The sequence below is a fragment of the Oncorhynchus mykiss genome, chromosome 9 (assembly GCF_013265735.2).
Source record: "Oncorhynchus mykiss isolate Arlee chromosome 9, USDA_OmykA_1.1, whole genome shotgun sequence".
In the NCBI taxonomy this organism is placed as follows: Eukaryota; Metazoa; Chordata; class Actinopteri; order Salmoniformes; family Salmonidae; genus Oncorhynchus; species Oncorhynchus mykiss.
The window spans coordinates 15,732,771-15,744,778 of record NC_048573.1 but is presented as its reverse complement, the minus strand read 5'-3'; the positions used below and the strand labels follow the sequence as shown (position 1 = coordinate 15,744,778).

The 12,008-nt window shown below is 42.0% G+C and overlaps 1 protein-coding gene and 1 non-coding gene across 5 annotated transcripts in view; both read left to right on the top strand.

Moving 5' to 3' along the window:
- Positions 1–1,228: 1,228 nt before the first annotated feature.
- LOC118966198 lies at positions 1,229–1,437 on the top strand. The gene has a single exon (XR_005053464.1). It is a non-coding gene; the product is annotated as a small nucleolar RNA U3 (small nucleolar RNA).
- A 2,488-nt stretch (positions 1,438–3,925) lies between these two features.
- Positions 3,926–12,008, top strand: part of intu (inturned planar cell polarity protein) — a 43,032-nt gene continuing 34,949 nt past the window's right edge. For 2 of the 4 annotated variants that reach the window (XM_021614888.2, XM_021614887.2), the window contains exons 1-3: positions 3,926–4,478; positions 8,685–9,268; positions 10,965–11,050. In XM_021614888.2, the coding sequence (XP_021470563.2) occupies positions 4,384–4,478; positions 8,685–9,268; positions 10,965–11,050 (765 nt within the window). In that variant the 5' untranslated portion in view covers positions 3,926–4,383. Of the gene's footprint in view, positions 4,479–4,998; positions 5,359–8,684; positions 9,269–10,964; positions 11,051–12,008 lie in introns of those variants that run through there. The other 2 variants (XM_021614884.2, XM_021614885.2) reach the window with 2 other exon arrangements.

Sequence of the window (12,008 nt, the reverse complement as noted above, 5' to 3'; positions counted from 1 at the left end):
CTTCCACAAAAATTGAAGACCACAGAAATTCATGAAAATGTGACAGGGAATTAAGTACCATATAGATTTAGAGCTAAGCATACATCTTGTTATCCAATTTCCTTTAATTGTATTGTTGATATCAATTACATCTAGTACTTCAAGCCCACCATCAAGTCTTTAGTTTGATATTACATACTTCTTAAGTTTGTGTTGTTTATTTTTCCATATAAAGTCTAGGAAAATTATGTTGATAATCTCTGAGAGAAATTGAGATGTTGACGGACAGAATGATTTTTCGCCATTGCTGACAAGCTCATCTCCGGGCTAACGTTAGTCTCGCGCTGAACTGCGCGTGTGCAGTTGTCAAATCAACGGCACTTCTTCGATATAAAATAGTACTTGACAAAAATGAAAACGTATCAGTTTCACACTTTCACGAGATTGGAGTAAAAATGTGTTCACCTCCTTATGACATTGGCTCTAATCTAAATTGTGCCTTTAGATTTCGAAAAAAATAACAACTAAGGAAGAACTTTTCACTTCTTTCATTGACTTCTCAAACTCTAAACCCCGGCCATTTCAGTTTGGTCAGTTCGTTACCAAGAGTTACCAGAAGTCTTGCGATGTTGCGCCTCTGGGTTTAGAAACTCTGTGGTAACGTGGTCGACCACACGCTCTCGCAAAGTACCTGGCAGCATGCACAAACAAATGTACGAACGCCATGATACCAAAGAAGAAGAACATCTCCCGTTTCAAGCCGGACACGTTTAATATACATACCTGTTTCAGCTTTTTTTTTAACTAGGCAACTATACCTCAGTGTGAGCTCATGCTTTTCGCTAACAAACTTCAAATGTAATTTCCTCATCTCTTTATGAAAAAGTACTATTGGATAAGGATATTAATTTTGAAATATGCAGCAACCTTATGACTGAGCCATCCGAGCCACATTTTGCTTCACTCCCAACAAGGACCTAACTACCATGCTGACTACCAGCATTGTCAACAGTGCTCAGTAACCATTGAACGTATTGTGCGTGCTACCAGATAGCGTTGTGGTTATTTGAAAAATTTGACTTTTATCCTTAATGTAGTGAGTAATGTTGATGTTTTTTCGGAGGAAAAATAACAAAACGTTTTTTTTCAGTGTCTTACTCTATGTGTACCGCTCAGATTTGGTGTTGTCACCATGACTGAAAAGAGTATGCTCGTGGTACAAGACCTGGTGCAAAAGGGTTTATACAATAATACTATATTTTCAGGGATCTTCTCTGTAGTTTTGTACTTGGAAATTGTGTTTATAAATTGAATGGTCTCGCTATCCACGATGATGAGATTTGATACTATTTTCTGAGCGCCAAGCGGGCAGAGGTTGAAGAGTTAATTCTTCTGATCACTGCTTTTGACGACGTTCCATGTCTTCTCTGGGGATATGGAGGAAGTATGATCAGAGGAGTAGGGTAGCCTTGTATATTTGAGAAAGTCAAAGAAATGTATTTTTTTTACAAAATATATGAGACTGAAATAAGGTGTAAATCCTACAACAAAGCTTGTATAGTATATTTGTAGCTACACAGAGATGTGCCTGGTTAGACTGTAAACTTTCCTTCCAGACTCACATTAAGCATCTCCAATCCAAAATTAAAGCATCCTTCACTCATGCTGCCAAACATACCCTCATAAAACGGACTATCCTACCGATCCTTGACTTTGGCGATGTCATTTACAAAATAGCCTCCAACACTCTATTCAGTAAATTGGATGAAGTCTATCACAGTGCCATCCGTTTGGATGTTTTTTCGCAGCCGATGTGAGTTAGACCTTTAAACCGGTCAACATTCACTTGGCCGCAGGGCCAGACGCAGGGCCAGCATGCGATGACCAACTGGCAAGTGTCTTCACTGACATTTTCTACCTCTCCCTGTCCGAGTCTGTAATATCAACATGTTTTAAGTAGACCTCCATAGTCCCTGTGCCCAAGAACAGTAAGGTAACATGCCTAAATGACAACCGACCCGTAGAACTCACGTCTGTAGCCCTGAAGTGCTTGAAAGGTTGGTCATGGCTCACATCAACACCATTATCCCATAAACCCTAGATGCACTCCAATTTGCATACCGCCCTAACAAATCCACAGATGATGCAATCTCTATTGCACTTCACACTGCCCTTTCCCACCTGGACAAAAGGAACACCTATGTGAGAATACTATTCACTGACTACAGCTCAGCATTCAACACCATTGTGCCATCAAAGCTCATCAATAAGCTAAGAACCCTGGGACTAAACACCTCCCTCTGCAACTGGATCCTGGACTTCCTGACGGGCTGTCCCCAGGTGGTAAGGGTAGGTAACAACAAGTCCGCCACGCTGATCCTCAACACAGGGGCCCCTCAGGAGTGAGTGCTCAGTCCCCTCCTGTACTCTCTGTTCACTCATGACTGCACGGCCAGGCACAACTCCAACAACAACATTAAGTTTGCCGATGACATGCATTGGGTGGTTGATCTGCTTCTTTTCTGTGGGGGGGAATATGTGCTCTTTTCGAAGGACGGATCCCGGACTCTCCGTGGCTATGGGAACTGGGGGGTGGTCTGCCGGGCATTGGGATGACAACCCAACTTAGTAGCAATGCAAATATCATGGTACAGCTATATAGACACTCAATCATCATGTTACTTTTTGATGATACGTTTACAAACATATATGTTGATAAATAGAGTTGAAACTTGTGTCTCATTATGGTAAGTGGTGAAATAAGAACAGACAGCTATAATTGCAATGGCTTAGCAGATAATAAGAAAAGACGATCAGTATTTACCTGGCTAAAAGAGAAGGAATATAATATCTATTGTTTACAGGAAACTCATTCAACAATTTTAGATGAAGTTTTGTGGAAAAATGACTGGGGGAGGGGGGGGGGGGGGGGGGGGGGCAAAATATATTTCGAACATGGGCAAAGAAATTCAAAAGGGGAGATGATATTAGTTAACAGTAATTTTGATCCGAATGTGCAAATTGGCTGAATAGATCAGCAAGGTAGATGGATTATTTTAAATATGTTATTGGGCAATAAACAGATATGATGATCCAAGCTTCTTTGAAAATATATATAAGAATTTATCAACTCTACAAGCAACACTAGACTATTATTATGGTGGGGGGTTTTAATACGGTTTTAAATACCTCAATGGATCGTAAAGGAAATAACACTACAAACTATCACCCTCAAGCACTAAGGAAATCATGAATGTCTTGGATATATTGGAGTTAGTGGATATATGGAGACTTAAATACCTTGACCTCGTGAGATATACATGGCGGAGGCTTAATCATGCTAGTCGTCTTGATTACTTTCTTATGTCATTCTCTCTGGCACCAAAACTTAAAAAGGGGTTGACAGGGGACAGAATGCGGTCAGATCATCACATAATTGGCATATATATTACTCTTACAGAATTTCCACGTGGGCGAGGATATTGGAAATGTAATCAAAGCCTACGTCATGACAACTTGTATATAACTTGGAGAGAAGAACTTATAACTGACTTTTTCGACATAACATAGGTACAGCAAATCTCCTTATTGTATGGGACACTTTTAAATGTGCCAATAGAGGCCATGCAGCTCAGTGCTCTTCTATAAAACAAAAGCAATTTAGATCAAAATAGTCCATATTAACAAAGGAAATTAATAACTCTACCTACATGTAGTGATTACCTCAATTACGTCCACTAACCTCCATTGGCTCTGTACGCTATTGTTATATTACTGCTTTAATTACTGTTCCTTTAATTTCTTATTCTTATTCGTATTTTTTAAACTGCCTTGTTGGTTAGGGGCTTGTAAGCAATCATTTCACTGTAAGGTTGTAATCGACGCATGTGACTAATACTATTGGATTTGATTTGATCTATTGAGCAAAAGAGGCGGCATTTTACTCCACCTGCCAAGTACACCCGCTAGACCAGAAGCGGTTCAACTCGTGCATGTGTTGCCCTGCGCTCGCTTACGGTCTGGAGTCTGGAGAAATATTCAGGACGGCTTTCTTTTCGTTTTCAAACGCATCGGCAGGCGAACTGAGTATCCTTGAATCAGTGATTGACGTGAGAAATCGTGAGGAGAAGTTTGGAATTTTTGTTAGGATCGACAGCAGCATTAGGTTTTCATTCGGACTAGGGCAAGGATTCTACATTCACCACCGGACCAAGACATAGGATTTAAACATGTAAACTGCATTTAAAAATGTAGAAAACGCCTGCTGGCAGACGACTGGTCCAAAACGGCACAATTCATCCCAAGCCGTGAGACATGACTTTTTGTCCGGAATGGAAATGTTTTAACGGAAAGCCTTGATGATCTGTGCTGAACTCACCCTATCCGTTAAAACATGAAACATAAATGATGTTTAATATTGCTACAGATAGGGGAACGTCCAGGTCGTTCTCTAATAATTTTGAGGATTTCGATTCCATACGCAGGGTGCTTCTATACAGGTCAGTATATTGATACATGCTATGCTACGGCAACGACGAAGAGAGTTGATATGAAAATGTCTAGGTAAACTATTTGCACTTTCTTTGTGTTTCTTCTCGCATTCATTGCACTTTTGTTTGACTGTTGTTGCTTTGTCCAAAGTCCAAAGCACTCTGAATGCCATATGGGATTTTAAAGGGGATTTAAAGATCTGGTGAGGATGGGGAGGGGGCGAACTAAACACAATTGGTGCTCTTGCCCATCTATTCAGCGGGAGATAGCTTGTTAAAATGTCGCAATATTTTTGATTTAGCTGCGTTTGTGATTTTATTAGATACTTTGCACATTTGAGATACATTTGTATCTCATATTTCCAGAGCGTTTCAGACAAATGTTTCGCTTAGTTTAGGCATAGTCAAGAAGAGGTACCTAACCTTAGTTTACATTTTTGTTACTGTTAACGTTGTTACACTGAAACATTTATTCAGTCAACCTCTTTTTATTGCACGCGTAATGTCTGTTTTCTACCCTGCTGACGGAAAGCTTCCATGTTGTCAGGGAAACGTGAACATCAGCCAACCACACTGAGACAATTTGCGTCACGTGGCATAGTTGAAGAGCCCGTATGCAGACAACATGGCGATAGACTGCCGATGCTCACAAAGTAGAAAGTAGCTCAAACGTATTAGCTTTAAGTTTAGAGTTATGACCGGTATCATCTTGTCGAACACATTTAACGAATGGAATTATGACTACTAAAGATTATAGCGGGACGCTCGAGCCCCATGCAGCAGCGTGTAAGCACCCGAGACGGGAGGGCGACGACAGGGAGGAACTGCATGACAACGGGAATGATAGTGAATCAACATCATCAAGTTACAGTCAGTCCGACTACTCCGAGTAAGATAACCCTGTACATTATTGCTTGTTGCTTCCAAAAATAACCCCTATTTTTGAGAGGGCTATGGTATTGAAGGGCTGCCTGACTGTTTGCAAAATACAAATCATCACATTTGATTGGTCACATACGCATGGTTAGCAGATGTTAATGCAAGTGTAGCGAAATGCTTGTGCTTCTAGTTCCTACAGTGCAGTAATATCTTACAAGTAATCAAACAATTCCCCAACAACTACCTAATACACACATCTAAAGGGGTGAATGTTTTGTTGAGATTGAGTGAGATGTTGTTTTCCTGACACCACACTACTGTTGCGTTGTCTGCAAACTTAATGATTGAGTTGGAGGCGTGCATGGCCACGCAGTCATGGGTGAACAGGGCGTACAGGAGGGGGCTGAGCACGCACCCTTGTGGGGCCCCAGTGTTGAGGGTCAGCAAAGTGGAGATGTTGTTTCCTACCTTCACCACCTGGGGGCGGCACATCAGAAAGTCCAGGACCCAATTGCACAGGGCGGGGTTGAAACCCAGGACCCCCAGCTTGATGATGAGCTTGGAGGGTACTGTGGTGTTGAATGCTGACCTATAGTCAAAGAACAGCATTCTTACATAGGTATTGCTCTTGTCCAGATGGGACAGGGTAGGGTGCAGTGTGATGGCGATTGCATTGTCTGTGGACCTGTTGGGGCGGTATGCAAACTGAAGTGGGTCTAGGGTAGCCGGTAAGGTGGAGGTGATAGGATCCTTGACTAGTCTCTCAAAGCACTTCATGATGACAGAAGTGAGTGCTACGGGGCAGTAGTCATTTAGTTCCGTAATCATTGCTATCTCAAGAACAGGAACAATGGTGGCCATCTTGAAGCATGTGGGGACTGCAGACTGGGATAGGGAGCGATTGAATATGTCGGTAAATACACCAACCAGCTGGTCTGCGCATGCTCTTAGGATGTGGCTAGGGATGCCGTCTGGGCCCTTGCGAGGGTTAACACGTTTAAATGTTTTACTCACGTTGGCACGGAAAAGGAGAAGGGGGGGGGGGGGTGCAGTCCTTGTTTGCAACCTCAGCTGTCTAGTCATCTTCATCAGTTGCCACCTCAACTTTATAACTTGACAACCGAGGCAGCTCACTGGAAGCGACTTGGCAGGTGAAGCAGGATGCACACTGACTGTAAAGTGGTCTAGAGGTGGCTTACTGGCTACTATTATTCTTCACCAATGTGTGGATGGTGATCGATGCATGGCTTTGCAGTATCAACATCATTAAGCTCATGGCATGCATTCTTATAATAAAGGCAAGGTAGGCCAATGCTATGTTCACCTAACAAAGTCTGTGTAGTATATGGATTCTATGAGATTAATTTAAAAGTGTATAATTTATTACATTTCTATAGCGCTTTTCATAGAATCTCAAAGTGCTTCAAGAGCAAAAAACAAACAAGCAATATATCATGACAGATCAATCAATAGAGGCCAAGTCTTTGAAAGCTGCATGGTTGATGATGGTGATGGAGTCTGCTGATGATCTTGTAGCTACTGGACTTCTCTTCCACTCTGTGTAGCAGACACTTGGCTGATGCTTCATCAGGTCTGGGCGCCAGAAAGATCGCCACTCACAGTTCAGAATAGTAGCCAGTCGTCTTCACTACGTGCCCTCTGCCTTAGCACTGCTGTAGTCCTCTTTCTTAGGCTTCAAGCGACTCTTTCAAACAAAAATCTAGCCTAGCCAAAACGTGTTAACCTGTCAGTCAATATGGAAATCCGTGGCTCAAAAACAGCAGAGACTGTATATATACAATAAAAACTCTTATGTTATCAAAACAAAAGAGCTGATTCAAATTCTATAATTAAAAACACCTAAAATATAGCTAAATATGTAGCTACACATTTACAGGAGCTCTGTGCTTAGGCTGCTTTTAGGGCGCCATGGCAACTATGTTTAAATGTTATGTTCACCGTATCCAAAGAGCCTCTCAGAGTATGAGTACTGATGTAGGATCAGTTTAGCCTTTTAGATCATCATGAATGACACTATATGGACTGGTTGGGACCTGATCCTAGATTAGTACTCCTACTCTGAGATGTTTTGAGGATAAGGGACCAGAGCTCTATCTGCACTGCAGCACTGGTATGAACAGATAGGATAGCAGAGATAGTTATCTGGCCATGTCACCTTTCAAAGAAGGTCGTCATCTGTACTCAATTAATGTAGAACTCAACTGTAAGCCATGGAATGCGTCCAAATGGCACCCTTTTCCCTAGAATCCCATGTGCCCTGATTAAATGGAGTGCACTATGTAGTGAATAGGGTGCCATTGGGGACGGAGACGTGGTATTGAAACAGAAGAGATGGCAAAAGTAAAAGGAACCATAAGTGTAGTTGCACTATTCTGGGCCTAGTATACTACTCTCCTCCTCTTTTTCTATCAAAGTTTGATAGAACTCAAAATGTATTCCAATTTGGAAACTTAACCTTCATAAATAATTATATGCTATTTACCATCCTTAGTGAATTTATGGATGTGTTTTCCAAGAGTCTACCACAGAGGCAGCACAGCTTCATTTAGAGGGAGACCGACCGACAGAAAAAAATGCCTGGCTGAATTTTTTAGGTTTTCTTTTTGCCGAGTTAGGGCATTTTCTCTCTCGGGCGGTGATGTGGGTTTCCCTTTTTCTTGTCTCTGCCTGTCTCAAAAAAATGCAATTTCTAGTCTTTCTCCAGGCATGTTGTTTTCTTTCTCCCCTAAATGCCACACAATAAATTAGAACAGAAATGCACTCCCCTGGGAATGAGTGAGAGAGAAGATTAGGGGATAATAAAACGTCTTGTAAATGTAGTTGTTTTGAAGTATTATTAAATTAAAACAACAATGTATGTCATACAACTTTACACCTGTAGCCTACATGGTGGTTGTCCTCTTGCAAATGTGCCTTTCAGTCATCGCTCTCTCCTTGACTGGAGTTCTACACTGACTCAGAACACAATACAAGATGGGCTATCAGACTTTCTGGCTGTTTGACAGAGTTTCACTTGTTACACTGTAGTGTAATTGTGTTACTAACTCATTTGAATAGCATCATACAAGACTCCTGTTTAGATGGGGATTGAAGTCGACAAGGGCTAATCTGACATATTATGATGAAAGCCAATGTGCTCTAAATTGATTAGAATAAATGCACTTTTAATCCTCAAGTAAGCCTTACGCCTCTACACTGTAGTTCTTAACCTGACAGTCCCTATCAGATGGGTTCACTGGGCAGGCAAACCATCACTTTTGACTCTGCTCTGAAACAGTTTCACTCAGTCTATGCTTTTTGTCTGTTCATTCCCAGCGACCTAGAGCCAGAATGGCTGGACGACGTCCAGAAGAACGGCGAGCTCTTCTACCTGGAGCTGAGCGAGGGCGAGGAGGAGGCGGCATTAGCTCAGGCCGCCGCCAATAATGGCCTCCCCACCAATCACGTGCACTTCAGTGAGAAGGAGGCGGAGATCATCAGCGAGGAGTGCAGGAAGCGTTCTGATGGCACTCCAACCAAAGGAGAGCCCAAGCTGAAAAGACTTGCCAGGATCCTACGGAGGAAGAGGCGGCCATCCCAGCGGAGTGGGCCCGACGGAGGAGCCAAAGACTCGTCATCGCTTCCAACGTCCATCTTGAAAAACCAGGCGGGGCAGAGGGCGGGGCTGGTGGTCCAGCAGCAGCATCTGAAAGAGGTGTGTGTCTACCTGAACCCCAAACGGCTGGGCAGCTGCTCACCTCCTCCCCCGGAGAGAGGGGGTCTACTGGAGGCTCTGCTGGGGGTGGTGCATCGCTCGTCCTGGGGCCAGGGAGACCCTGCAGGGGGGAGAGGGGAGAGGATCACCGTCCACGGCCTGGTGCCCAACAGCCCCGCCATCAAGTGTACACAGATACTGATCGGTGAGTGTTCAAAACCTCACTGTGGGGATGTCCGAAATGGTACCCTATTCCCTATATAGCCAATGGATTTTGACCATAATCGCCCTGGTCAAAAGTAGTGCTCTTTAAAGGGAATAAGGGTGCCATTTCAGACTCACATAATGTGCCTGTCATATACACATTGCCAGACTTTTGGATGGGCACTGGCAGAAATCCCAGAAAGACTGCAAGACATTTTTTATTGACATGATATTAAGTACTTATAAAGTTGTTTTACAGCAAACTGTTTCTTATGTTTGTGGAGACTGACGTCGACACAGTTGCTTTGGGCAGACCAAGGAATGCAAAGAAACTCCACATGAGTTAGTGTTTAAAGCCATGCCTTTCATGTAGCCTACCACTCCATGCTAAAACAATTAGCCTAGACTCGTTAAATACCTGAAATAATTGAGGTGAAGTCTTTGTTAAGGAGATAAGAATGGATAGAGGTCTGCACAGGGGCAGGTGAAACTCCTTGATATACAAAAAGAAACAACAGCATGTTTGGCTCTTTTTATATCCGTGGACTATATCTCCAGACTGTGCTCCTCCACTAAAACCATACTATTTGGAAAACAGATGACACAATACTTTTTCGCCGTACCAACCAAAGTTGTTAGGAATTCGACTTGCAGCTCATTAAAAACAGTGCAGCTCATTAAAAACAGGGCCGAAAAGATACACGCATACATACAGTTGAAGTCGGAAGTTTACATACACCTTAGCCAAATACATTTAAACTCAGTTTTTACAAATTCCTAGTAAAAATTCCCTGTCTTTGGTCATTTAGGATCACCACTTTGTTTTAAGAATGTGAAATGTCAGAATAATAGTAGAGAGAATGATTGATTTCAGTTTTTATTTCTTTCATCAAATTCCCAGTGGGTCAGAAGTTTACATACACTCAATTATTATTTGGTAGCATTGCGTAAAACAATTTAAACTTCTTGGCGCATCTTGGGATAATTTTCGTCAATATCCACTGAATTGCAGAGCGCCAAAAATATTTAATTTTCATGAAATCACAAGTGTATATTATATTTGCGTACTATTTATTGTATGTACAGATGATGGTGGTACCTTCAGGCATTTGGAAATTGCTCCCAAGGATGAACCAGACTTGTGGAGGTCTACAATTTGTTTTATTTTTCCCATGATATCATGCAAAGAGGCACTGAGTTTGAAGTTAGGCCTTGAAATACATCCACAGGTACACCTCCAATTGACTCAAATTATGTCAATTAGCCTATTAGAAGCTTCTAAAGCCATGGCATAATTTTCTGGAATTTTCCAAGCTGTTTAAAGGCACAGTCAACTTAGTGTATGTAAACTTCTGACCCACTGGAATTGTGATACAGTGAATTACAAGTGAAATAATCTGTCTGTAAATAATTGTTGGAAAAATGACTTGTCATGCACAAAATAGATGTCTTAACCGACTTGCCAAAAATATAGTTTGTTAACAATAAATTTGTGGAGTGGTTTAAAAATTTGTTTTAATGACTCCAACCTAAGTGTATGTAAACTCCTGACTTCAACTGTACATTCATTTGCTTAGCCTACAGTACAGACTCGATAGAGTGTGTTTGCAGAAATATCACTATTGACGCTTATTTTTTGCTATCTACGTTAATAACATGCTGCTGTTATGCATTGAATTCCTTTTCCTCCTCCTCAGGTGATGACCTAGTGGCAGTGGACGATGTGGATGTTACCACAGAGAACATTGAGAGGGTTCTCTCCTGCATTCCTGGGCCTACACAGGTGTGTGTGTTTCCAAGACCACCCACCCCACTCATTACTGCCATATTAAAAGAACAGTAGTTAGAGGGAAGTATGTTGTGTGTTGTGTTTGAGGTAAGTGTATTATTAGCTGTAATGCTGCTTCCACAATGCGAAAATATGCCAAAGACCTCCAACAGATTAGATGTTGTTTGTTGAGCCCTATTCACATGATTTGACCTCCATGATCATGTATCTTTCTCAGCTCTTGGTTTTCTTCATGAAAAGACCACATAAAACATACACGTACGTCTCTGTGCGCCAAATGGCACCCGGCGCCGATCAAAAGTATTGCCCTATGTAGGGATTAGGGTGCAATTTGGGACGTAGCCTCTGAAACAGCAACAGCAGCCAAAGAAAGGGAAGTCCTCCACATGAACTCAATTACAGACAAACTCCTTTTTTCGAACCAACACGTCTGCTCTGCTCAAAAGTGTTAGAAGCTGGTTTCTACACACTCGTGGCAGGCAGGTGCACACAAGGCAGACACACACACTAAGACGCAAGGTAGACACACAGACACACAAGGCAGACTAAGACTGTGTGTCAGGATCATTCCACTGCCCCACACTTTAAAAGTGAGGCCTAGGATGTTAGCATAAGCCCAATGGATGCTATACTGTAGCTCTGACCAAAGTCACACATTCATAAGGCTAGAATGCCTTGAGTTGGCCTGATTCAGAGCTGAGATAAAAGTGAGCTAAATCATTAATTGACCTCAATGAGAGACGTGCTTGAAATGTCAAGATAAAGTGTGTGATCTGAAGTACGAATACCAGATACTTATCTTGCTTTGCACAATGAATCAATAAACCAAACCAAGCTAAGTGTACAGTGCCTTCAGAAAGTATTCACACCCTTGGACTTTTTCACATTTTCTTGTGTCACAGTCTAAGTTTTTAATTAAAAATAGAGATGTTGTGTCACTGCCCTACATCAG